Source organism: Centroberyx gerrardi, chromosome 9 (assembly GCF_048128805.1).
Source record: "Centroberyx gerrardi isolate f3 chromosome 9, fCenGer3.hap1.cur.20231027, whole genome shotgun sequence".
Classification (NCBI taxonomy): domain Eukaryota; kingdom Metazoa; phylum Chordata; class Actinopteri; order Beryciformes; family Berycidae; genus Centroberyx; species Centroberyx gerrardi.
Window position 1 is genome coordinate 12,111,731 of NC_136005.1, and position 26,244 is coordinate 12,137,974.

General features: G+C 42.5%; 4 protein-coding genes across 4 annotated transcripts in view; 1 reads left to right on the forward strand and 3 right to left on the reverse strand.

Moving 5' to 3' along the window:
* Window positions 1-133: 133 nt before the first annotated feature.
* Window positions 134-10,103, reverse strand: tmprss9 (transmembrane serine protease 9). Its single transcript, XM_078285744.1, has 16 exons — window positions 10,016-10,103; window positions 8,844-9,071; window positions 8,068-8,195; window positions 7,920-7,987; window positions 7,632-7,807; window positions 7,419-7,463; window positions 6,591-6,704; window positions 6,177-6,342; window positions 5,646-5,920; window positions 5,242-5,384; window positions 3,829-4,120; window positions 3,481-3,594; window positions 3,212-3,380; window positions 2,344-2,609; window positions 1,493-1,629; window positions 134-757 (listed from the first exon to the last, which is right to left on the reverse strand). Exons 2-16 carry the CDS (start codon window positions 8,986-8,988, stop codon window positions 596-598), a joined length of 2,400 nt encoding a protein of 799 aa, XP_078141870.1. The 5' UTR covers window positions 8,989-9,071; window positions 10,016-10,103; the 3' UTR covers window positions 134-595.
* A 1,117-nt stretch (window positions 10,104-11,220) lies between these two features.
* Window positions 11,221-13,198, reverse strand: lsm7 (LSM7 homolog, U6 small nuclear RNA and mRNA degradation associated). The gene is made up of 4 exons (XM_071926025.2): window positions 13,172-13,198; window positions 12,823-12,913; window positions 12,493-12,564; window positions 11,221-11,739 (listed from the first exon to the last, which is right to left on the reverse strand). Exons 1-4 carry the CDS (start codon window positions 13,175-13,177, stop codon window positions 11,597-11,599), a joined length of 312 nt encoding a protein of 103 aa, XP_071782126.1. The 5' UTR covers window positions 13,178-13,198; the 3' UTR covers window positions 11,221-11,596.
* Window positions 13,199-13,701: 503 nt separating this feature from the next.
* On the forward strand, window positions 13,702-16,263 carry LOC139932285 (kelch-like protein 23). Its single transcript, XM_071926006.2, has 3 exons — window positions 13,702-14,692; window positions 15,149-15,560; window positions 15,960-16,263. Exons 1-3 carry the CDS (start codon window positions 13,702-13,704, stop codon window positions 16,261-16,263), a joined length of 1,707 nt encoding a protein of 568 aa, XP_071782107.2.
* A 234-nt stretch (window positions 16,264-16,497) lies between these two features.
* The window catches only part of cers4a (ceramide synthase 4a), a 16,264-nt gene continuing 6,517 nt past the window's right edge, over window positions 16,498-26,244 (reverse strand). Inside the window, exons 4-11 of the mRNA XM_071925970.2 lie at window positions 25,672-25,790; window positions 24,715-24,772; window positions 24,405-24,455; window positions 22,505-22,597; window positions 21,414-21,542; window positions 19,865-19,971; window positions 19,111-19,267; window positions 16,498-18,869 (exon numbers count right to left, since the gene is read on the reverse strand). Coding sequence (XP_071782071.1) covers window positions 18,663-18,869; window positions 19,111-19,267; window positions 19,865-19,971; window positions 21,414-21,542; window positions 22,505-22,597; window positions 24,405-24,455; window positions 24,715-24,772; window positions 25,672-25,790 — 921 coding nt within the window. The 3' untranslated portion in view covers window positions 16,498-18,662. The remainder of the gene's footprint in view (window positions 18,870-19,110; window positions 19,268-19,864; window positions 19,972-21,413; window positions 21,543-22,504; window positions 22,598-24,404; window positions 24,456-24,714; window positions 24,773-25,671; window positions 25,791-26,244) is intronic.

Consider the following 26,244-nt stretch of genomic DNA (forward strand, 5'->3'; position numbering starts at 1 on the left):
CTGCAAATATATCAACAAGGCAACCTGTTGAGTTGCTTTTATGAATGGTACATTGTGGCCTAGTCTCACTGTAATTCTGTAATAATGGATATGAAAAAAGACAAGGAAAAAAATACCAATAAATGAACCACATATATTCTGAACCCCCACACAAATGAAAAATTACATAGCTCAATGTATGCTTTATCAATCAGGAAAATAAATAACTGTAAAATAAATACACAACTTCCCATTATGCATGCGCTAGTAGAATGTCCATATGCCACAGTTCGGGACGATGTTTCCATTGGGCTCTCCTTATTTCTTCAGTACATGTCGGAGAGGATGGTCCAAGTCCAGATGATTGCACAGTAATACAAACAGCACCCATGACCAGTAGGTCACACAGGTCAGACAATGAAAACATGCCTGTGTCTATAGGGACTAAAATTGACATCTGTGTGTGTTGACTTGTCTACTAGCATGACTTGAGTCCGTCTTGTACAGTACAATATTCTGGAGAAGATGTATCGGGGGGGAATATCCACCGTCTCCAAGTGGATTGTCATCTCTCTCTGGGTGCAACTGCCTTTTTTTTTTCTCCTCCTGTGTGACTTCAGAAAGGCAGGTATTTCGATATCCACTCCCTGACAGTCGTCACGCGAGTGTACACCCCCGGGTAACCCATTCGTCCACATCCGTGTCCCCAGCTCGTCACCCCGGCGACAAACCACTGGCCGGAGAGCTGGCGACAAGTCAGAGGCCCTCCAGAGTCGCCCTGGGTGACAGAAAAAGGAAGGGAGAGGGAGGGGATCAAGAGAGCGGCTGTTATTAAAAACCTCCTTTAAGTTGTTAAAATCATATTTAACTCTGTGCGCTCGGGTCTCCGCTAAAAAAGAAGAATAAAACAATTGATTAGGGAGGAGAGGAAAAAGCGAGCGAGAGGGAAAGACACAAGAGGTGCAAAGAGAATGTCACTTGGATAGCTAGTCAGATGCCAGGTGCTTTGACCGAGACAGGAATGCATGTGGGTTTCCTTACATAAGAAGATTACAGAGAGGGAGAGGGTGAGAAGGGGAGCACTGTATTTTTAGGGAGGAAAGTCTACTCTCTCCCGTCAGATAAGCATCTCTCACTTAAGCGCAGTAATGTCCCTGAATAAACAATACTCAGGTTTTCTCCGCCAAGTTCGCACCATAATTATAATAAAGCATTAGTACGACAGTATTTTCAAGCCATGATTTATTTCATATCTTACAATTTGTCCAGAAAGTCTTAGAAACCCCTAAAGAGTCAAAGGCAAGCCTTACTTTGCTCTGGCCTGGTTAACCATCCACTGTAAAAAGAATTATCTGGGCCATGGCCCTATTTCCCAGAGCCTCTGAGCCCCAGTATAATCTTGGTCCATGATCTTACCACTAGGATGCTGCCAAGCTCGTACCACCCAGATGCCCGGCCCATTTCTAGGCTGTGAAAAAGGTATTTGTGCCACGCATGCTGTATCACATCTTACCAGACAGGTGTCCCTGCCGCCCTCCATGTACCCAGCGCACATCATGCTAGGAGTCAGCACATTGCCATAGGACTGCTGGCAGTCTGTTTGGTCGATGATGTTCACTGCAGCTTTCTGCAACAGGTTGGTCAACGAACCTGTGGAAAAGGGAGAATAATTAGAGTTAGAATTAGAGTTATTTTAGTAGTTTATGCTTTTTGATTAGAATATGGAATTGGAATATGTTGAGAAGGGTTGGTTTTCTTAATAGCATTTTGGATCATATTCACTTGTAAGTGAATGGGCAGAGAGCAAAATGATGTCACTGCCTGGTGCGCCTCACTTGATCATGAACCCAGTTTGCTGATTTTTGCCACTTGAGCTACAAGTGTGTTCACCAGCCACTGTCTCACTTACAGACATTTTGCACTAATTGTCTTTAGATCCCAAAGGAGCAAAAAAAATGCCTACTGGCTAATGAGGTGACATGTTTTCCTTATTTATATATTTGACTTCCTGTACTCTGAAGGAGCCTGATGAAGCCATAACCAGAACACGTAGCTCTTTATTATCTTCCAATAAAAGGGACATAAAATGGATTAAAAGGGATGCACCAACTCCATTGTCCTGGGTCTTGGGTGTGCGGTTACAGCCAAGAATATGTTTCATTTTTTGTTCCTTTGATGGTTGTCTTGCCACTATCCACACACTGTGCACCAGATTTTTTTTGTCCTTTTTTGGCCTTTAAATCCCATCTGGCTTATCATTTACAACGATCCAGTTTGTTGTAATGTATCCACACTGTTACTGCACTAGTGAGACACTTTTGGGAAAACTGTACCTGAATGACAGTAAGAACCTGAATCTCTCACCTCCTTCCCTCATGGATCCCCAGCCTGTAATGTAGCACTCTGCGTTCTTCAGGAAGCGGTGGACCGGCGAGGGCAGACAGACAGACTGGATGGTGTAGGACCTGGGGGCCGGTACAGCCAGCTCCAGCAGAGCCACGTCATTGTCCATGCTGGTGCCGTTGAAGGCCGGGTGGAGGATGACCCTCTGGATGGGGATGACCAGGGCTCCGACCCCGGACCGCAGCACCGAGCCCAGGCTCACGGACCAGCTGGAGGGGCTGGCGTCACTTTTGGTGTGGGCAGGAAGGGAGACAGTGTTACAACATGCTCAACACCATTCTGGATAAAACTAACAGTTATTTTTTATATAGAGGAAAAAAGAAGAGAAAAATCCAAGGCACTCTCCTCTGTATAAAGTTAAAAAGCCTTTATTATTCTTGGCTATTTCATGTTAAAATGTTAGAAATGTGCATTTTCTAACCTTTTAACATGAAATAGCCAACATGAAATGTTAGAAATGTGCATTTTCTAACCTTTTAACATGAAATAGCCAAGAATAATAAAGGCTTTTTAACTTTATACAGAGGAGAGTGCCTTGGATTTTTTTCTTCTTTTTTCTCTACATATGGACTCCCCATATTTGCAGCGTTCCTCTTCTGATCAACACAGTTATTTTTTATATTAGTGTATGTAATTGTAATGTTAAGGTAAAATTTTATCAATGAAGTTTCAGCTCAACTTGAAACAAACTTTTACTGACCGTCTTGGAGTACATCATTATATCATTTTATGAATACGATTTTGAATGTTGTTCTGTGCTAAATCAAGTAAATCAGTAAGTTTGTATAAGGTGATATTCTGTGTATGAAATCCAGCTGAGAGACGGTACCTTTTGAAGCAGTGCGCCGCAGTGAGTAACCATTTGCTGTGTATGAGCGTAGCGCCACAGCGGTGCAGCCTCTGGTACTGGAGACTGCCGATCCAAGGCCACTCCCCTCTACGAGCCGTCACTCCGCCCACGATCCTATGGGAGCCCAGCGCAGGACGCACGCCGCAGTCTGAAACCAGAACAAAAGCACACCTCAAAACTGTTTCCTCGATTCCTTATGTTTTATTTTCCTCCTGACGCATAGTGTGCTGGATGCAGTCAGAACTCACCACAGTTTCTCTCGTCGGCCTGGTTGGGGCAGTCGAGGACTCCATCACACTCTGGGTTCACCTTGCTGATGCAGGAGCTCGCGCTGCACTGGAAGTTCCCACTGCAGTTCAAGGCTGGGAGACACGATGGACAGAATAGCATGGGAATTTGACTGCAAAATAAATCAGTGTGTAATGTATTTGTGATACCATATTTATGATTGACTTCAATTCCCAGACTTGATTTATCATATTGCAAAATTACACACATTTCCTTTTGGTGCAGTGACTGATGAATGTTGGACTGATGAATAAATTATTGAATTAGTCAAGTTGCTCTTAACAGACATCAGTGTCCCAGGACATTACCAGGCAGGGGTGGCAGGGAGGACACGGCCATGGCTATGGTCCTGGGTACAGGCGGCTTATTGAAGTTCCCCCCCGGCACGGTAACTGGCACAGTGGGAACATACAGGGCGTGATGATGATGCGGGACCAGGCTGGGATCTGTGTAGCTCAGAATCCAGTTGCGGAGCTTGGTAACGCGGGAATAGACCCCGGGCCTGTTGATCTGGGCGCAACCCACGCCCCAGCTCACCACCCCGGCCAGGAAGAACCTCCCGGGGGCCTCCTCACACACCAGGGGCCCTCCAGAGTCCCCCTGCAGGAAAAACACACAACCCCTGATTCTTTGACAAGCAGACAAGCAGACATATCACTATTGTCCTGTGAAAACCTCGTAATGTTATTTTGGTGATTTTGCTGTTATAACCTCAGTTGAAGGTTTACATGCTTCTCTGTGGGTTGAGAAAATTCTATGACCTTTGGGCATTTGAAACACTTTCAAAAACCCCAGTTCGATAAATACTTGGTGGTCAAACTAAAAACAAGGCTTCTTTTCTTAGTTCCTGAAACGTTTACATTTTGTAGATACAAAGTTTTCCCCCAACAACGATATATACGTATACTGTAGTAACTATAGGGGCAGGGCAGCAGGGTGGTGTAGTAGGACCCAGGTTCAAGTCCCATGTAAGCAAGCATGCTGCTGTTTCCTTGAGCGAGACACTAAATCCCTAAACCAGCTGCAGGGTCACTGCTCTGTAGCCCTGCCTTCAGGGGAAAAGAGAATTTCCATACTGGGATCATTTACGTGTCAGATTATTATCACTTGTGTGTCTTTGGCCATATGATGGGCTGTGAATTGAATTTGAATTTGAAGAATCCAGGTGAATTAAATTGGATTGCACTGTATTGGGAGGCTGGGACTGAGCCTTCACTAGGGGTGAATCACATGTTTCTCCACATTTCAAACATGGTTCCCCTATTATGCTAACAGCACACAACCTCATCTTATGACAACATGGAAATAAGAGCCTACAGGCCTCTATTTTTAGGTTGGAACCAGTGTTAATGTACACTTTTAGCCCTACATATACATTCAGGACAACAAAAGGGGAGCAGAGCATCAGTGTAACTCTGCCGCAAGGCAAATTGTGAGAAAATGTAAAATGATAGCTCATGTACAATGGCAGCTACCTTCTCTGTACTGTTTTCCATATAGTTGTAAAACTATACTCTACACTACACTCAGAAAGTTTTATGGGTAAAACTAAACAAACGAGAGTGTACTACTAGTTGATTGTTTTGTAGATATGAATTATATCCGCCCTAGTTGTTAGGATCAGAGCTAGAAAAAATCAACCAACTGAAACTCTGATCCGTTGCTGTGAAGTTTCATAACAGCAAGACAATACAAGAAAGCAAGTGTTTTCCAGCACTGACCTGACAGGAGTCCACCTTGCCCTGCAGGAATCCAGCACACATCATGTTGCGAGTGACAGCACCTCTGTACACAGAGGACTTATTGCACACCTTGGAGTCAATGATTTTCACCACCGCCTTCTGCAGTGTGGGAGGCACCTCAGCTGAACAACACAGGACACACAGGACACTAGAATTACAGCTGTACATCAGTGAAAATGGTTAATATGAAGAGCTGTTTCATAGACAGTGAAGTAAGATAGGATCATTTTCTAGGATAAGAGGATAACATGTAAGTCTGGAATAACTACATGAATACAGAGACAGAAAAATGTGGTCTGGTTGAAGATGTGACGATAACACTCTCTGAATGACTCCTTTTCACTTTATATTCGTCATGCTGTTATGTACAGGTGTAGACTCACTGTTGAACTGGGTTAGTGCGCCCCACCCTGACACCATGCAGCTCTGGCCCGGGGCGAAGGTGTGCGAGGGGGAGGGCAGGCACACGGGCTGGATGTAGGGGCTGAAGGTGAGGGGCGTCTCCAGCTCCAGCACAGTCACGTCGTTGTCTGTGGTCAGAGGGTTGTAGAATGGCGACACCACCAGCGACTTGATGTTAATTGTTCTGGACTCGGTCTCCTCACCACTCACCAGACTGGCTCCGACCATGGCCGTCCACTCTTTGGGGTCGTTGTCCCTGAGAGCAGAAGAGAGGGAGATGAGAGATTTTTTTTTAAACATTTTCCTTTTTTACCTAGGATTATGCATATAAATTACTGAATAGTATGACGCCAAAGGTCCCTAAATTCTCCTAAATTAGATTATCATGTAGTCCTTACAAAACAGGTGGAGTATAAAACCATGTACTACTGTATTAGAGATCTACAAATTACTCTTCACCAATTTAGAAGTGATAACATACTCATTGGTGAATGACGATAACCGCAGCCTACCTCTCGAAGCAGTGTGCCGCACTGACCAGCCAGCGCTCGTTGACGATGGAGGCTCCACAAGTGTGGCGTCCGTGCAGCTTCAGACTGACCTGCCATGGCAGCTCCCCCAGCCGAGCGTCCTCGCCACCCACAACACGACTCCCCATGGCGGGACGGGTGCCACAGGCTGGGGGGAGAGAGAGGGGGAGAGGGAGAGGTGATCAAAGACAGAGGCAAGGAGGGGAGGGACAGTGAGTAATGGGAGAGAGAGTTATTCATACCCCTAAGTCAATAACCAATCAATTAATATTTGCAATACGACCTGTTTGTGCCAATATATTCTGCTCCAATGTGTGATAACCATATTGGACTAAAAATCCAGTAATAGAACTTTGTTTTACAGCAATATAACTTGTAGTTTGGAGAGCCACTCACCGCAGCGAGCTTCATCAGATCCATCAGCACAGTCAGTGATGAAGTCACACTCTGGATTGGATTTGGTGACACACTCCCCGTTGTCACAGGTGAAGGTGTTGTCAGGACACCTGGCTGGAGAGCACAGCAGGGTTGGACCGATGGGAGGATAAACAACAAGACGAGAGTTAGAGAAGAAGATATGATATAGACAAGTAAATAGGCAGGTTGTAAGTGTACAAGACGAGTAAATAAGGAGGTTAGAAGAATCTTTGGTCACACTTTATTTGGATAGTCCAATGTTGATACTGAACTTCCTACCAAGTGACTATAATGTGTCACTAAATGTCTAGTCAAGTCAAGTGATAGTAGTCTAGTAGTCTATAATAGATATTCAATGTCTGGGTTAGGGATGGGATAAGGTCAGTGTTAGGGTTACATAATCTGTGGAAATGCACCAAAAAGGCAAGTGACACGTTGTTAAACATCCACTTTTGTCACCTAAGTATCAAAATTGGACTATCCAAATAAAGTGTTACCGAATCTTTTGTGAGAAAACATCAGACCTGGGTCAAACAAAGTATAAACAATGTTCTTTTATGATTTGTTTTCTCATATTTTGGTGCCAGATGGGTGCGGTTTGCTCCATAGTGCAATACAATGATGGGCTTAAACAATCACTGGATAGCGTTTCAATTTACCACACTTTGCTGTGATTAACAACTTCCCTCTCGCTCTCTGCCCTGATATAGTAAACCTGACCCATTTGATATTCCGAGCAGATGTAAACAAAGGTTAAGAGTTATGTGCGACTACCTTTTGACCCAGATCTGCAAAACATACACTCACCTATCATCTCATCTCCAATAGCATAGAATGACTTCCCACTGGCCCCTTGGGAGAGGAGAAACCAAAACAAACAGTAAGATAAAGTCAGGTTTATGGACAATACACAGTGGAGAAATAAGAAAACATAGTACCCTATTTTAGTTATTCCAACTATATACACTTATAGGACCATGGACCATAGACGGTCAACTGATGACAGTACAGTTTTACTACCCAGTAAGATGATAGCGTTGATGTCTCCAAACTCAGGCACCTCTAGCGGTTTCCCATGCAGTGCTGAGTTGAGCCCCACCCTCAGCAAGTCCTGAACAAAGTTGTCCGAATACTGCTGGACCTTGGACACCCTGAAGACCAGTCTGAACGTTGCCATCACATCACCATTAATGTTACTGGAAAGACAGGAAAAACACAGCGTGACCTGCCTTTCCGTTTGATCTGTAGACTCCAAACATGATTTTTCACTTGGAGAAAATGAGCTACCGTGGTCCAGTTCACACTTACCCATAGGCAACAATACTACAATCAACGAAGTGATGTGATATTGATGAGGCAATGAAGACATTTTTAATCTGTAAGAAAGTGAAAATAAACCATTAAACACTGCAAAGGAAAAGATCAGGCCCTCAGAGTGGTGCTGGTTGGCACTAACCTTGGTCTTCAGGACGGAGGAGAGCACTATGGAGAAGCCAGAGTTCTCATCCTGCAGGACGGGGTCGTACTTCAGACCCTTCAGCTCCACTGTCTCCATGAAGTAATGCTGCTCCTGCACCAGGTATGCTGGCAATGACAGAGGAGAAATGGTTAATACCTAAAGTAGGGATGGGACGATTATCTCACGATACAATACGATTCAATATACAATATGGAGTTCACGATTCGATACAACCATGATACGATGTAATAAATAAAATTTAAATGACAACAAAGTCTGACAGTGCAGAATTATGTTTATTTCTGAGACACTAATCTTTCTAGCGATGGCATTGGCTTGCTAGAATGTAAACAACAATTTAAAAATGTCATTACAAAGTGCAAATTATATAATTTGGATGGAGAGCTTGTGAAATCGTCTCATTTGTGATTACTACAACAGAATAAAATGGAGCTAATATCACGATTCATTTTTCTGACCCACGATACGTATTGTCACATTTTTGTATTGCGATATATTGAATTTGAATATATTGTTCCATCCCTAACCTAAAGATGCCATCTGTAATTAAAGGGCATAAATGCTATATAAAGCTTAGGTAAGAATAACTCGTTTGATCAGTTTAGAAATGACAGATTGTGGCTTCACAAAGCATAGCATAGTATAGATGTGACTCACTACACGTTACACCTGTATGATATTGTATGTTATAAAAAGGTAATTATGTATATGTGATCCTGTGGTGAACTTGAAGTTACTGTGACTGGACCCACCGATAAGCAGACCTACGAAGACCCCGACAATGAGGAAGACGAGGAGGAAGACTAGGAGGATGCTCCTGTAGCAGGCAGTGCTGGAGGGAGCAGAGGAGGCTCCTGCAGAGGACCACTGCCCTCCTCCATCCTTCTTCTCCTCCATGTTGGATTCACAGCACCAACCTCACAACTCACATTCCACTGTCTCCAGTATCATATTTGCCCAAAAGACAAAATGAACCAGGCCTGGTTTTTGAAAACAACAACAAAAAAACAGTTGCTCTATAATTATCTGTTTTCAATATTACCTAAAATCTTAAAAGAGGCCTATCTAAGAGAGAGAGAGAGAGAGAGAGAGAGAGAGAGAGAGAGAGAGAGAAGCCTATATAAAATCAGAATGAGATGTCTCCAACAGAATTATACAGCATGTAATAGGCATAGCCAGTACCTGCAGTCCATTTGAAAAATCGTTTTTTATGTGCACATTGTTGAAGAAAACAAGATGCACCACATCCAACAAACAATGACATTCACAATGATGGGCGCGGTGTTCATAAGGATAAAGGAATGATGTCCCATTGGTAAAATTAATCCAAATAGGGTTAAGGTTAGGGAATGTACCCTGGAAACAAATTGAATAAAGGCCGGCTGCAGGTTTAAAGAGAAAAGACAAAACAACCGGGTGCACCTAAGGACAAGCTAAGCGTCATAAAAAAGTAGCCAGCAGCGTTAACTCCGTTCGGGATAGCTGGCTGTGATTATATGGGCGTGCGTAAAAGAGACCAGGGAGGCCATGTTGCTTGCCGATCACAAATTAGATGTGGAAAAATGTCACAGTAAAAACAAGGAAATATTCGGAAACTTTAACAGCTCACAGATCAAAAGTTTTCAATGCCTGGACTCCCTGAAGACATTTAGTGCACCAGCATTTTACGCACGTCGCCTCCAGGTGCATAACACTGCGGGGCATTAAACAATAAAGGCTTTATGTTCTACAACTACACTCACTCACCTCTTCCGTCTCCGATACCTCTGAACGCTGACATTCACAATATACCGCAGTTGTCGGTGGATGACTTGGCGCACACAAGAATAGATACATGGATGGAAGAGAAGAGACAAGAGCAAGAGGTCCGCTATTTGTTCCACCTGCCAAGGGGCGTGCCGTGTCACTCATGGAGGCAGCTCACCTTTAGTTTAGCTCGTCGACTCAGCTTCAGAAATCCCCTGCCGACCCTCCTCCCACCGGTCCTGATCCCTCTGGGCGCAGCGGCGCTTTTTGGTTACACCCCGGTGTGCACAGGCATTTCTACTGTCTCCTCAATAACTCCCATAATCTCCAGGTAAACAAAAACATCTTCTTTACGCAGCGCAGACTACAGAAAGTTAGAGAAAACCAGGACTAGAAAAAGGGCAGTTTTAAAATAGATGAAAAAAGTCGACATGCCTCTCAGTGAAGTCTTTTACTCCCTCTAGTTGCAGCCTTGCCTGCTCCATTGACACAGTGACTGAGCAGCAGAGGAGGGGCAAAACGCCCTGGAATTCTCCCTTTACCTCTGGCTCCATGCCCTGGGCTCACTACACTTGGCAAACCATTAGGCTTCTTTTACCAGGATTACAGTCTCTCTAGCCTGCTTCTCTTATCAGTTCTGGTCCCTTACTATGCCTTTAAGTGCTCCGCTCAGGATGACAGGGCCACATGCAGTGGTATTTGATTTGTCCAGCTGAAGGAGTTAAATGTGAGCTGTAAAAATTCACATTCACAAATCGAGGTTTACTTATGTTAAGTGAGATATGGAGGCCAAAAGATGTAGACGTTTACTAGTCTAGAAAAATACACAACACTACCAATTAAAAAGTGTGATAGATAAGGTAGAGATAATTTCTTTGTATTTAGCTCCCTCTTTTTATCTCAGACAATAACTGGCAACAAGTTTTAACAAAAATGTTTTAGATTTAGTTTGGCATGTGTCTGAAATAATACATGAAGCCCCTCCTGCCATCCACCCAAAGGAAGAATCCTAACAAAGGTAAATCAGTTTGCATTATTCCCCCACCCAGCTTGAAGAGCTTCTCAACCCAAAGCAGTTAAAACCACAAATGTCTCTTTGTCGGTGTGCAGACAGGCTTGAATGGCTTATCTCTGCACACAACACACACTCCCTTTATCTCCATAAACACACGCTAAAGATCACAATCAAAGACCTCAGTCCCTGCAAGATGAAAAAGGCTCTTCGACTCAAGACTACAGCTGTGCTACTAATAGAAAACAATGTCAATGTTCACTAAAGTTTTCTTGCAACATGTTTAAAATCAGTGCGTGAAATGCTGCCATCTAGTTCTCCTTCTGTGAATCTAAAATGTGCAGGAGCACAAGGGAATGCACAATTTAACAGACCTGACAAATATGATTTTTTAAATTTTATTTTCTTATCAAAAACAAAGAACAGTAAAAAGTTGACTTATTCTGGATAAAAAGAAAACGGTACTGTTAACACTGCCCAAAATAGTGGGCTCTTTACAACTCAAACATCATTATCAAATTTGCACAACTCAAAACAAGTGAAGTGCTTTCAAGTGTCCTTTTTCTGATCAACCAACATATGATTCTTCACAACAGAAATCTGCTTTGTGGTATGCATTATTACTGTTACATGATTGAAAAAACAAAAACAATGATTGTGAAACAAACAAAAAAAAATGCTTCACAAAACAGATAAGTGTGTGTACATGTGTGTGTATATGTGTGACCGAGGGAGAGGGGCTGTGCGTTAGCCATCCTGCTGCTGGATGAACGGGTTTGGTATTGCCTCCATGCCGTCCTGAGGACAGATCAGCACTACGGACGTCCCTCTGCAGACCACCAGCCCCAACTGCCTTGTGTCTTCTGTCAGCTTTAACTGGTCATCTGGGTCTGGACAGACGGAGGTTACAGACACATAAGAGTCAAAGCTTACAATTTTAATTCTTTTTAAAACACTGAAATGCACTACTGTCTATTGAAATGCACTAAGACTAAGCCAAACAGGCAAATCTCCTGGTATATGTGTGCAATCTGATCCAAAACTGTGCTTCAAAAGAAATAAATTGATGAATGTATACTTTGGATAAGCCTGAATATGTGCCAATCTTTCTTTCACCCTTTATATGGGAAAGAACGGCAGGTATATCTCCATGCCAAATCTGGTAGATGCATGTTCCTTTGCTTATCAGCAAATTAGAACATAATTTAAGATTGTGATTAGCTGTCAAATTGTTAGGCTGCGCTGGTAAATTCAGCATATGACGTACCACACAACATATAGTTCAATAAAATCTTTAGCTGATTCACATTGCTTGCTTCCACCTCCCATTGTGTGTTTTGGTCTTAGATGATTGGAAGAATAACAAACTACTTCTAAAGGTTGAAACTGGGTAACTAAATGTTGTTTGGTGGATCATATGGATGCTAACAATTGATTAAAAGGTTTTAAGTCATGTTCCACAAGGCAAGCGTGTGTGCTGAGAAGCAGGGCGACATTAAACTGCCACATTATGGCATGGAGTTTCAAGTGGCATTCTCTCCCGTAACGAAAGAAAAAGAAAACACCACGTATCCGGACTAGTTTAGGATGTGACCTATAAGAGGCAACTGGTTCTCAGATCAGATGTCCACTGTGGCTCTTACCACGCATGTACTCGATTGTGCCGTCCAACACCAGGTTCAGCAGAGGATCAAAACCTTTCAGGACGCCGCTGGCTGTGAGGGAAAAACAAAGTGTAAGGATTAGATTCAGGAGGAATCATGCAGTGACTTGTACGGTGACAATTCAAGAGCTGGACCACAGACACTTCTCATGTACGTTTCATTTCCCGTGATACTATCAAGTGGCCAAACAAAAACAAAACGACTCTGACATGAATCTATCAAGCGTTAATGCAACGCTAAATTGACTAACGCTAAAGTACTAGCTAGCTGGATTAGCCTATTCACTAGCGTTAATCTAACGTTACCCACCCTCTCGTCCTCCTTGAAACTTCACACGAATTGGTTTGTCAATGTATTTTGACAAGTCGAAGATACTCTCCTTCTTCTTCTTCTCTTTATCCTACACAGTGGAAAGGGACATTGTTTTTGGATAAGTCACATGCAAGTTAGCCAGCACAAACACTAGTTAGCTTTGCTTGGCTAACCAGTTAGCAAATGCAAGAAAGAATCCGCTATTTAAATTTAGCTCGCAAACAGTTGTTGTATATGTCGTGTTATGTTTAGAGTAAAAAACGTTTGCCAGGAATTTAAGTGAGAATGTTTTTGTGTTTAAAAGTAATATGCTGTTTCAATGGAGACGAAAATCATACGAACTCACCGCCATGTTCGCAGAGTGACACGGAAGTTCAACTTTGACCTGTGAAATCTTCCACCAATCAAATCGTCGAGCGCATGTAGCTGAGCAAAATAGCAAAATGCATGATCAAGACGAAACCGTGTAAATATTTTATGGTTACTTGTCAAACGCACACTATAATGTTTTTCACACAGCATTAAATTGCACTTAAATTGACACTGATCTATGACCAGTATTTATAACTAACATTTCAATTTATTGACTCTACTAACTTCTAACAAACAGGAGAACATGCTCAGAGTCACAAACACAGTTGTATAATAAAATACGATGGAATGCTTAACTAAAAAGTGACTGGCATGCAGAGGGTCTTTGTGTTATAATTAGCATCTGTTTTCCAAACTGACCTCCTTTCCCTGTTGCATCAGTGGGGTAGCCAACAGGCAGTCAGGGGGAGATAAACTATTAATACCACTGGCTGGTGTGCTCTAAACCAGAGAGAGGACAGAGGCAGTAAGCAGAGGACTGTTGGTGTGGCTGTTTGTTGTGACATGGCCTGCAGAGCCGACAAGGAGCTGGAAACTCAGAGCTTTACACTCACAGCTCACTCTCAGCAGACTGCAACACTGGAGGAGGATGAATCTTCTTTACATGAAGAAGAGCCTGACTCTGAGCCTGATGTGATCCCTGACGCCATGCTACAGGTAGAGGGAGAGAGTTTTTATGTCAACCGTCAACGACTGGCCCTCCAAAGCCCTTACTTCAGGGCTCTCTTCTTCGGCTGTGGCATAGAGAGCAGCAAAAGGCAGGTTGAGATCAAAGGAGTTCGCCTGGAGCACTTTCGGGTGTTGATGGAGTACAGCCAGACATCCGTCCTACCTCTGGACAGAGAAAACGTTCTGGGGATCCTTGAAACCGCAGACTTCCTCCAGCTGGAGCGAGCCAGGCTGCTGTGCTGCAAGTTCCTGGAGCGGGAGCTCCACCTCAGCAACTGTCTGGGGATGATGGCCTACGCCTGGCAGCTGGGCTGCACACAGCTGTACATCGCGGCACGTCAGGTGGTGCTCACACACTTCCCCGCTGTCGCCTCTGAGGAAGATTTCCTGTCCCTGTCCAAGGAGAGCGTGGCAGACCTTCTCGCCAGCGACGACCTGTCCATCCCCAGAGATGACCTGGCCCTGGAGGTCACCCTGCGCTGGGCGACCTTTGACCCCAAACGAGAGGAACACTTTCTGGAGCTAATAGAGTTGGTGAGGCCAGAGTGTCTCTCCTTACCCTATTTGACTGAACTGTTGACCAGAATCAAAGGGTCTGACCCCAGAGCCAAGCTCATCTGTGCATTGAATGAACATTTCCCAGCATCTTGGTCTATGGGCAGGTCAATGTGTAGGACCAGAGCCAGAGAGACTCTGTTTGTCCTGGGCGGGCCTCATGACCAGGAGAAACAGGCGCTGTACCAGTTTCACCCGCTCAGCGGCAGATGGCAGAACTGTGCCCCTCTGCAGAGGAAGAACCTCACACAGTACTCTGTTGCTGCAGTAGGTAATGGTTTGATAATGAGGATGGTGATGATGTTCATGATGATGAAGATGAGGATGGTAATGAAACTGTTGATTCGTACAGGGTTGAACAATTATCATGGTGCTAATTATGTGTATTTATTGTCTAGGTGCAGTAGGTAAATGCAGGGATTTACCAGTCATTTGCTTTTGTTCCTTATGTTACATGGCATATAATACATAACCCATATCTTGCATATTAACATATTGCTATTGTTATGTGAAAACCAATTGAAGGATTACTTGTTCCTCTATGGGTTGAGCAAATTCTTCAACCCTTGGCCTTTCCAACCCCAGTGGATAAACTCAAAAATATATGGTGGTCAAGCTAAATACAAGGCTGTTTTTCTACAAGGTTTTCACCGACAGTGACAATATTCATGTGTCTTTCAACATCAAGTTTGTGATCTCTTTATTGTCTCATTCTCTTATCATCTAGGAGACAGTGTGGTTGTGACCGGCGGCTACTTCCGGGACGTGCTGTGGTTCAACGTGGACTGGGTCCGGATGTACGAGTGTGGGAACCAGCGCTGGGTGGATGGGCCGGCCCTGCAGAAGTCCAGGCACAGCCACTGCTCCGTGGGGCTGGAGTCGGTGCTGTATGTCCTGGGCGGCAGTATGGATGAAGGGCCCGTGGCTGACGTAGAGAGGCTAGTCCTGGGATCGGAGGAGGGTTGGGAGGGGGTCAGCCCCATGGTCAGGGCTGTGGAGAGGGCAGCCACTGCTACTCTGGGATCGTGTGTCTATGTGGCATGCGGACTGGACGAAAACGGGGAGGCGTATAGTGGAATTCAGAGGTACCTGGTGGAGGAGGATCAGTGGGATGTGGTCTCTTACTCTCCGTTTCCACGGTGAGTGAAATCTCAAATCAAACATGCGCTGGTTCTTTATGTGTTACAATCTGCTTTGCTTGTTGACACTTTAAAACTAAAGAAAAACTAACTTGCACACCTAAAAGTCTTTGAGTGACAGGTGCGTAGGTCAAAAACCAAAAAGGTAGATACTGAGAAAGAAGTATAATCCTACACACTGTCATCAGGTCTTGATGTTGTGAAGGTTTTGTTGACTGAAACGTTGCAATAAAGTATCAGGCAAGTGTAGACAGTGTGTGGGATTATATTTCTTTCTCTGATGTTGTAAAACTGAAATTTGATGAGTAGAATATCATTAAGTTTCAAAATAACTTCTCTTTTTACATGTATTACCATGCAAATTATATACACCCATTTGTGTTTTTGCCCCATCCCCAGATATGACCTTTTGGCCACAGAGCTCAACGGTGCCCTCTACCTGTTCGGAGGCCAAGCTCTGCGTCTGGACGTGGAGACAGATGAGTGGACTGTGCTAGAGGAGGAATGCCTGGACAGGAAGTTCTTCTGTGGCTGCACCACAGTCAACGGACAGATTTACCTGGTCAGTGAGAAGAAGACCAACAAAGCATTCCCTAACATGGTGCTGCTGGACCCTTACATAGACACTTGCATTGAAGTAGATGATGCCATTCCCTGCCCAGTGCCCCTAAGAGGATGTGTCACCATGAGAACGGTCACATGATGGTACCTGATGATGTCATCCTACTGTAAATCCCCATCTGTAGTTAAGTCTACTAGAAGTGCCATTTTGGATTTTTTTTTCAGAATGTAAATAGTCAGAATCGTGGCTGAACTGCATCCAGATATAAAAAGCAATTTCTTAGTCGTATAAACAGGTTTTGAATGAACACACATTGAATACTAGTAAAATCCACAGTAAAATAAGCTTTGAATGATACAGCATACAGCGTTTGGTTGTTCAATAAAAGTAATTTATTGAAAGTGTTGAACTGGCCACAGAGTGAGCAAACCAACAAGATATGTGCACTCATAAAAGAAAAAAGAAAAAAAGACCAGTCATATGTTATTGCCATGGCAACCATGGCATCTCTCCTGTTATAACAGTTATATACTTTTCATTATATTTCTAATAAAAAAGTATAATCCGATAGCAGTCATTAGCGTGAGTCATTCAGTGGATCAGCCCTTTTAGTGCTCTACATTTTAAATCCCACATTGCTGATGTGGCCCTGTTCAGAAACCAGTTTCTACTTCTTTAACATTTGATATAAAAGATTATAGAACACATTAGATGAAGTATGTAGACACAACAACCACATATCGTAAAGGGTTGAACATACTAACCTAGAAATAAATGTGACACAAACTTTTGGTAGTGTATGAGGTACTGTGTGTGTGTGTGTATGTGTGTGTGTGTGTGTGTGTGTGTGTGTGTGTGTGTGTGTGTGTGTGATGTAGTTTACGATGGTTTCTGAACAAGACCTCCATGCTGTACTGTTGATGATCACAAAACCATAGTAACCCACCTGGTTGGAGCCAAGCAACAACATAGTCATTCAGTCTCTGAGCCATTTCCTACACTGTATTCCAGTGTCTGATGGATAAATACATGTCATGGTTGACAAATCTCTCTGAGCAAAAATACAAGCATTAAAATACAGCTAATTATCTCCTGTTCCTAGCAAAGTGGCAGAACCCAGTTTATTCATATCAAAATATGCTATCAACTTTTATCAAAATCATTAAATCTTTACATTTCAGTAAGACCTTTCTTCACCAAAGCCATATAACCTTCTACATTAGTAGACAAATATCATCTCACATTTCAATAAAACCCATCAGTGTGGGTACTCTTCAGGGCTCATCTAGGCACTACCTGGCTCTCCGAATCCTCCGGCAAAACATTGGGGCGAGTCACAGTAAGACCCTGCCCATATATTAGTCAAGTAAAGGTATTCCCACCAGCACACAGAGCTAAATATCAAGTGCTTGTCACAGAAAAGTGTAAAAACAGCAGCCAAGGCACAAAACAAAGTCCAGTAGCACAAACCTAAACAAAAACCTTGTGGGTAAATCATGCTGCTAGCCACTCTCTTGTCACAATGACATTCAGAATAGAAAAAGAAACAAACAAAAAAACCACACATACTGTAGTAAGTCCCTATTTCTAAAGTAAGAACATTTTTCTATTTTTTTGCAAAGGCATCATCATATCAGGCATGGGAAGTGCCTATCCTACAGGGGTTTGTTCTTCTTTTGTGCACCAGGGGGCACCATAACTATTCTAAGAAGTGATCTTAAAACATGACATTGACAAAAACCTACCACAGAAAAATATATCTTTATCCCACAAATACATACTGTATGTAAGGGGTTTCTGCAGACGCTATCCTATGTATTCTGTCAAAGATTAAAACAATTTAACTGTTGAAGTTACCTGTTAAGTAAATCGTTCATAGAAAATTAGGCTATACAGTGATCTATCAACAGATTAATTAACTACAATCAATTTTCTCCACTAGGCTATGTACAATCAATCATACTGTGTATTCTGGGTACAAAGCTGGGAGAGTGAATTACTATTTATATATAGTTTTAGTGTGTTCAGTTTAAAAGATGTCATAACATTATATTAAATAACAGTTTGATTTTGTATAAAAAGCTAACTTAAATGTCATTTAGTTATTTCTTCTTGGTCAAGAAAGGGATAACAAATGCATTCTAACAGAGTCGGTACTAATATCCTTATGTATTTACAAACAATCCATTATCATACAGTGGAAAAAACACCTAAGGCATGAATATAAAATCTGAAAAACCAACACATACTACTTGATGTGAAAGTAACACACGTATAGCAAAGGAAATTCAGGGTTTGATTGTTTGGCCGAATTCATCTTTACAACATTCAGTAGCATGGGTGACAGTAATAAGGTATATCTGGGCCGGTATTTATCCCTAATACCTACTCTGATCTGAAATCATGAATGGACCATGTGGGACGTACACAAGCCATAAATATTAATCACATGTCAGTATTGATTTAATCTCCAGTGGTCAGAAGGGAAAACACACCTTTCGTCCGGTGAGGCTGGTCAGATGGGGAAGGGGACAGTTTCACTATCTGGCTTTGGGCAGCCTGCTGTTCATACTCCTCTGGTTGGTCAGGTTGTTCAGGACACAGTTGTTAGCCAGCGATGCCAGTTTGGAGTTGATTGTACCCTTTCTCTGCTCCCAGCTGCGCTCCTCCTCTTCCTCCTCAGGCTTCTCCTCTTCCTCGTCATCGTCAACCTCACTCTCCTCATCGCTGCGTTCATCTCGCTCCACCTATGGAGACAAAATGACTTCATGTACCAAAGTGGCAGCACTCCTTACTCTTTATTTGCTGAATGCACTGAATGAGAAGAGCTTGTGTCTTGTCTTGGGTTAAAGCATCAATAGATTATATATCCTCAATAACAGACTAAATTAAAGTGGATTGTCTGTATTTCCTATACAGTGATATGATTCCCACAGAAAGCACAGAGCTGTGTAGTTTGACACAGCTTTAACAAAGGAGTCCTCTCACCTTGCCCAAGAACACAAACTTGTAGACCATGCGCAGGATGAGATAAGCCCAGAAGATGTGCAGCGCCTGCAGCACCAGTAGCAGGGCATTGAAGAAGTAGTAACCAAAGTAGGGCTGGAAGTAATCCAGAGACACCACCAGGGTCGAGTGGACCACTCTGGAAAACACACACAATGAGAAATAATCACCCAGGTGACCAGGTGTCAAACTGCAGGCACATCAAGACACTTCAAAAATTACAATAAACACATTTTTGGTGTTTTCTCAAGTGTTGACCCACTCTCTTGGGTCATGTGCAGAAACCAAGCAGCTTAATACAATAGCAGATGACTAAACATATTCAATCATATTCAACCTACAGGTCCATTTGATATTATCAGAATGTATGCTATACGTTCATAAATCAAGTGCACTTCAATTTACTAGTACAGTAATATCAGTGAAATAGTTGCACTACCTGAAGCTGCTACTCACAGACATTAACATTTTGCTCGTCTGTGTCAAAGTTCCAATGTTATTCTCTGATTTTGTTGCCTGGTCCTAACCAGACACTTTGATCCATGTAGACCCAAATGTGTAGCTGGATGGGAAGTCTAGAGCACTAGGCCGCTGATTATGTTCCCATGTAAAGGAAGCATAACATGAGAATGGTGGGAAACATACCAACCATTGACAATGCCTTCCTTCATTATATTACCCTTGGCTGTGACAGGATATCTCCTTTAAAGTACCATTTTCCACCAGCATGTCTTACCTGCCAGGGAACACGACCAGCCTGGTGACCAGGAAGACCAGAGAAAAGATGACAAACAGCGTGTCGCATGTCTTCCTCCAGCCAGCATAGTTGAACATCTTAGCAGACTTAGGGGGGAAAGGATAGTCGTAGTTAGTTATCACAGAATGCACAAAGAAGGCACCAAACACTCTTAAAACATTGCAGTCTCGCTAACCACAAGGCTACCCTAACCCTATTTTATTAACTTTGATTAATGGAAGAATAGTGTTTTAAATATTTGAAATTAAACTTAGCACACAGTGGCACAGTATACAGTAGATAGACTGAACATCACTTATCAGGCAATGGCAGCTATTCAACTAGTTAAATATTCAAATTAAGGACATATTCAAGTACTGGGACAATTTATATTCTAAATACAAAACAAGCCTGCATATTCCAAAATGCTCCCTATAGTCTAATGTGCAGTTGAAAAAAAGGAAATTGAAGGGTTTTGCTCCAAAATGAGACACCTATTACAAAATAACTGATAGGACAGAGATATTGAATGATGAACTTCAGGCAGTGAAGGTCAAATGGACATACAGTATAGCACCTTGGATTAATTTAGTCAACTGGTCAGTTTGGATATTTGAAATTCTAACATAAATAATTCAGTGGTTCTACATTTATGGTTCTACATGCGATTTCCTTAATAATTACTAGTTATAAAATATATTGGAATTAGTCTAATCTAATAGACAAGTGCAGTGCCTGGCTGTACGAAGTCACTGGCTGAACCTGACACCAATACTATTGTCCCTTTTTGCCTTGCATCAGAGGACAGACGGCAGCCAGTCACGCCTCAGGTCACATGACAAGTTCTACATATTTCATCAGCGGTGACAATCATTATTTTCAGATGTTATCAGTGAAGTGTGACACCCAGGCAAAACAGCTTCATAAAACCAGGAACAAAGGCCTTATTGTCCTGCTGGCCTCAGAGTCTCTCAGGAGGTCAGAATTTAGCAGCCATAAAGGGTATTTTTATTTTTACCACAGACTATAATGCATTGCTGTTTACAACCCCGATGTGTTCGATTATACTGGACTCAGGATTATATTGTGTTAGGGGTGTAAGAATGGCAATACTCCAGTAGTGAATACACAATGCCTGTATTCAAGTCTAGTTCCCCGTGACCTTTTTGTGAAATGACTGTCAGGAGAGTCGAAGAAGAATGAACACACTGTACACAGTCATGTGCAACTTTTTCTGCATTTCCCAGAATTGCATATCAATAGGCTTTGCTTTGTAGCCAGTGACATTCATTCACCTTTCAATTCATTAGACTCATTTACATTAACGTCATTTTGTATTTCCTCATTCTCTTGCCTCTAAAAAAGTACATGACAAGGTCTGGGAAGGATTCCTCCTCGTAGTTCCTCCTCAAATATATTCTTAACAATGGACTCAGGGAGGATGCAAGGAGGAAAAGAGACGGCTCAAGGAAATTATACTGTTTCTAATGTTTCAGCACGGATGAATGAATCACTTAACACGTGTTGGAATTCAGCTCTGGTGTTTTACCTCCAGGAGGAAGTCGGAGGAATCGTGCACCAACATCACCAGCGTGCCAACCCGCACATAGTTGGCACAGTAGGAGAAACCAATGAGGAAAATGGTAGCAATGTGATGGATTATCTGCTCCTTGAAATCCTGGAACACACACACACACACACACATACAAAAAGACCACACAGTATTAGGAAGATATAGTATAACCCGAGCTTCAGCAGTTCTGCATCTGTGGTCTTGTAAATCAGTACAGTCCATGAACTACAAAGACCGATTTATATACCGTCCAGATTGATTTGTTGTTGTGTTTCAATATCAAATTTCCTTCATCAGCATCTTACAACCTCATATGAATCAGTACTGTACCTGACACCAACTACAAACAGACTTTAGTCCATGCGTGATGTTCATGGAGTGGAGTATCTGATCTTTATAGTTAGTTCCCAGTAATTTTGAGAGATAGTTGGTAGCTTAACAATATAGTCTGGATGGTTTGGCTAGGCTACATTTAGGTTAGGTTGGCTTAGTTTCTGGGGATGGGACCGGCATAAGACTGAACACACATATCCATTTTTTTCTTTTGTTTCTGCTGTAGTGTATTATACATTATGTGAAAATAAATAAACTAAAAAACCCATTCTGAAGTGGATGACGACTCTAAATCCTGCATCCCCATGAGAAAATAGTCCTCACCCGGTTTTAGAATGGGAACATTTGGAAGTACTGTACACAAAGTTGTGATGTAACAGCAAATAATCCAGTGCTTAATCCAGCATTAAGTATAATCGTACAAGAGGAAAACAAATTACTGCCGGTTAATGGTGCTATCGACATTTGGAGTGCATGATGCAAAAAAAAACAAGTCCAAACGGAGGTTGAGTGATGACATTTGGCTTTTGGTTTTGACCATTTGATTAAAAGCTCAAATCCCAGGCGGCAGATAAGAGGAAATATAACACACCCATCAGACAAGATAACTGTTGAACAGACTGTGAATGGACTAAAAGCACTTTCAAAAGCAAGAGGAAGCTATTCTGCTAAAGTGAGTGTGTGTGTGTGTGTGTGTGGGTGGGTGCGTCCTTGAGAATCAGGTTCACACTCACTTTTCGCTTGACATCCACAGAGACACAGAGAAGCAGCGACCAATAGAAACCCAGTTCCATGATGTAATACCAGTAATGAGCCTCAGCCACAGGCTAGAGAATGAGAGAAAGAGAGAGAGAGACAGTGTGTTAGAATTTACATAGAAATGTGTCATTTCCATAACTGCACTTCTCTGTGTAGTACAGGGAAAAGATACTGTAGATAAAGCCTTATGTGTACAATAAGTGTATATTAATTAAAGGTATACAGGTGACTTTTTTGGCAAATAACCTCTTTGATCAACAACAGGTATCAGTTTCATCTCTTTGCACTCTTACTTAGTGCGCTACGGTGCTTTTGAGATGCTAAGATGGTATTTATCATCCACTTGACACAGTATGATAAAACATTAGCAGGCAACATGGCAAACTGAATAACCTCTGACACATTTTGGTGAAACTGCTGCCAGTCTCTAACTACAACAGTAAGTCAATCCAAGTGCTTGTATTGCGAAAAAAAGTTGGTGTATTCCTTTAATTATATTAATAAAAGAGCGAGGAAGAGGTCATTCAAGAGCTAACAGAGTGGAATGGACTGATACTGCAGACCGCCTTCGGCTCCATCCCACACCTGTGGGCTGAGAAAGATCCATTTGACCCTAAAAACCACCACAGCTGAGCATTTACAACTTGACCCTGTCTGGTGTGTGTGTGTGTGTGTGTAGTGCTGAAATAGAGAAACTCATGGTTCAGCACACCTGGAGCACATGAATGACTGGTCAAGGCTCTGGAGACTCTCCACACATCAGAGCGTCTTTTACACTCTCATACAGTACATACCGCAAACCACAACTTGCTTTCAAAAGTGGGAAATGAGTGCACTTTCAAAGAAAGTGGCGGTGTGCTATCTAAAATCAAAACACCGAACCTCTCGCAGAGCATGCAGCACTCAAAGTCCCCAGCAACACAATAGAAGGAAGCTGACTGAAGCGTTTAACCCCTAAAAACACATCCTCCCTCTCTGCTAGAGGCCACAAAACCTCAGAAAAGGAAAAGGTCAGCAGCATTATGGCTGGGCCTGCAGGGGCTGTAATCGGTGTAACTGCAGATAAAGAGAGCTGCGGGCTTGTGTTTTTTTTCTAGTGTTTTCTGTTCGAGGTCATGACCCCCTTGGGGAAGGGCTGGGTCCCCTGGAGGAATGTCTTAACTGGTGGATGAGAAGGAAAAAGAGAGAGAGGGGGAATGAGCGGAGCTGGAGGAGGCCGACCTCCAGGCATACCGAGCTGTCATCAATTCAGAAATATTAGCCTTTCAAACTCAAGGCAGGGTTAATGAAAACAGAAAGAGCCATTAACATAAAAAAACAACTCTAGTGTAAAGGAAGTGAAGGAATGGACATGAAAGTTAGTGGGTGGAGGGTACCAGAGGGTCTGAGGGTCTGTGTGTGTTGTGGACCCATGGTCAGTGGTGTGACTAAATCCTTCTAGATGGCCTGAAGACTGGGCCTGTAGGTTTTGGTGGGTCCCTCCCAGCTACTGTTAAAACAGTGATTGTTTTTTTTTAAAAGGTGTTTAGTGTTTAGGTGTTGTCTGAAGGTGTCGGAAAGCAGAGAGCAGGTTAATGTTGTATGCTGATCCAACCCTATTGTATTCTATCTAAAAATTCAGGAGACTATTTGAAAAGTTTCATTTAAAATCAAAGTATCCAACATTTGAAAAAACTGACACCTACTCTTACTGGCATTGCTGCTTTGCGGATTTATATTATGAGTTACGGGGCATCCAAAGACCTTCGCTTGGTTTTTGAGGATAGATTTATCTGTGTTTTTGAAATATTGACTGATGAATTTCACATTTTTTTCCAAAAGGGATAAAAACCTTTCATTTTGAATCATGCTGAGTGGAAAGTGTTTTCTGCTCACCTGTTTGGGATAGCCTCTCCAGCACTCTCGGTGGTTCCAGAACCAAGGAGTCTGGAGGACAGAAACAAACATCAGCAGAGTCACCAGAAGAGCCAAACTCTTGAAGATTAGACTTTGTTAGCAAATATTAAGTTATAGTGTACAATATGAGAATAAGACCACCTAGGATCATGACATGCATATAAGTCCATAGTGCTCACACCCTGCAATAAATCAGCCAACATTCTCCCATTGGTATTCTTTCTGTCTGTGTAAATAGTATGCAACTGTAATAGCTGTTAGCAGACATTAAAGGGATTAATAGACTTACATCAATTAGAGAGCCGAGCCCTGCTGTGAACGCTATAAGGTAGAAGACAAAACGCCAACTGCACAGACAAAAACAAACAAATCATATGAATGAATGGTCATTTCATGTCATTCATTACTATCTATATAAATCAGTTTTGACAGTTTTGGCTTTTGTTGTTATTAATTCATTGTAAAATAGTGTCTTATAAGCCCATGAGGGCTGGGCATCTTATAGATGCAGGACACAAAATCAATCAAATCAAATCCCTTTTGGAATGAATTCACTTTCTATCAATATTTTGAAAACACAGATGACTCTGACTTCAAAAATAACTATATTGTGGGCAAAGGGAAGCAAAACTTACATCGTAGGCCACAATGTGCTTTACTTTTTGCTACTTTTGTAAGAGTAGGCATCAGTTTGTTTTGAAATGGTGGATCTTATATAGGAATGATTTGTTGAATGTGTCAGGGGCATTTCCCAAAACACCTCAGTAAAGACCTGACTACACAACACCTACCATGAAAAACCATGAGAAAGCAATTTGCACATTGGCGGGCCCAAATGGCAGCGAGAGGTAAACGTTTTAACCTTCAACACCCAGACATCAAGTAACGTGACATCACTAAACTACACACAGTACAGTCATGTTTACCAAACCCGCTGGTCTGTGATGCTTTATACCAAAGGAAACAAAAGGGACGTGAGAGTCAAAAAGTTAACGCTGGTGAGTCCAGCTTTCTCTGGACAGAGCGCTCACTCGCTGCTGAGAAGACTTCCTGCCTGTGACCACACCTGACACCAGAATGTCATTTGTGGAAATAGTACAAATCTACATCGCCTCAATTGGGGTGATGGGACACTCTTCTCTGCTGCAGCCCCACTTTGTGATTCAGGCTAATAAGACGGGTGTATTGTTACATAAAAATCTTGCCCCGTGCAGCTTTAATGAACAGACATATAAAAAGGACTCACGACGCCTCGCAGAACTTCTTGGTGTTGCTGGGTCGGTCCTGGTTCCGTCTGTGTCTGAACCAGGTCTGGATCTTTCTCTGGGAGAGTCCACACTGTTTCACCAAGCTCACCACCTCGCTCTACACACACACACACACACACACACACACACACACACACAAACATACATATACATGCACACACATACAGGGTTACGCTGAAATTTGCATTTGAGAGTATTTTGGTGGTGCATTTCAGTTAATATCACTTCAGCATGCAGTGTTTCAGATGTGATGCGTCACCATCCTGAGCTCATTAGTGATCTCACCGGCAGTTTCTTTATCACTTCATTAGAGGAGAATGTAAATATTACAAACCATATATTCTACCTGTCAAAATGGAGGACTCCTATAGTGACAAATGTGCTTAATCTGACTGTTTGTTTTCTGCTGACTGGTGTGTAACAGGACTACTGTTTGTCTCTCTACACACACACACACACACACACACACACACACACACACACACACACACACACACACACACACACCGCTCCCTCCATCCTAATACTTTACACAGTGTTGTGTTTCTGTA

What these genes read in the sequence shown, in the direction of transcription:
- tmprss9 (XM_078285744.1), bottom strand. Translation starts at nt 8,988, where the DNA reads ATGGAGGAGAAGAAGGATGGAGGAGGGCAGTGGTCCTCTGCAGGAGCC. An exon ending in ATCTGATGAAGCTCGCTGCG is followed by an intron (nt 6,343 to 6,590) that starts GTGAGTGGCTCT and finishes CTCTCCCCCCAG; the next exon opens with CCTGTGGCACCCGTCCCGCC. An exon ending in GGGATCCATGAGGGAAGGAG is followed by an intron (nt 1,630 to 2,343) that starts GTGAGAGATTCA and finishes CCTTTTCCACAG; the next exon opens with GTTCGTTGACCAACCTGTTG.
- lsm7 (XM_071926025.2), bottom strand. An exon ending in GTTTCAAGGAGGACGAGAGG is followed by an intron (nt 12,565 to 12,822) that starts GTGGGTAACGTT and finishes TTTCCCTCACAG; the next exon opens with CCAGCGGCGTCCTGAAAGGT. An exon ending in CACAATCGAGTACATGCGTG is followed by an intron (nt 11,740 to 12,492) that starts GTAAGAGCCACA and finishes CCGTCTGTCCAG; the next exon opens with ACCCAGATGACCAGTTAAAG.
- LOC139932285 (XM_071926006.2), top strand. Translation starts at nt 13,702, where the DNA reads ATGGCCTGCAGAGCCGACAAGGAGCTGGAAACTCAGAGCTTTACACTC. An exon ending in GTACTCTGTTGCTGCAGTAG is followed by an intron (nt 14,693 to 15,148) that starts GTAATGGTTTGA and finishes CTTATCATCTAG; the next exon opens with GAGACAGTGTGGTTGTGACC. An exon ending in TCTTACTCTCCGTTTCCACG is followed by an intron (nt 15,561 to 15,959) that starts GTGAGTGAAATC and finishes CCCCATCCCCAG; the next exon opens with ATATGACCTTTTGGCCACAG.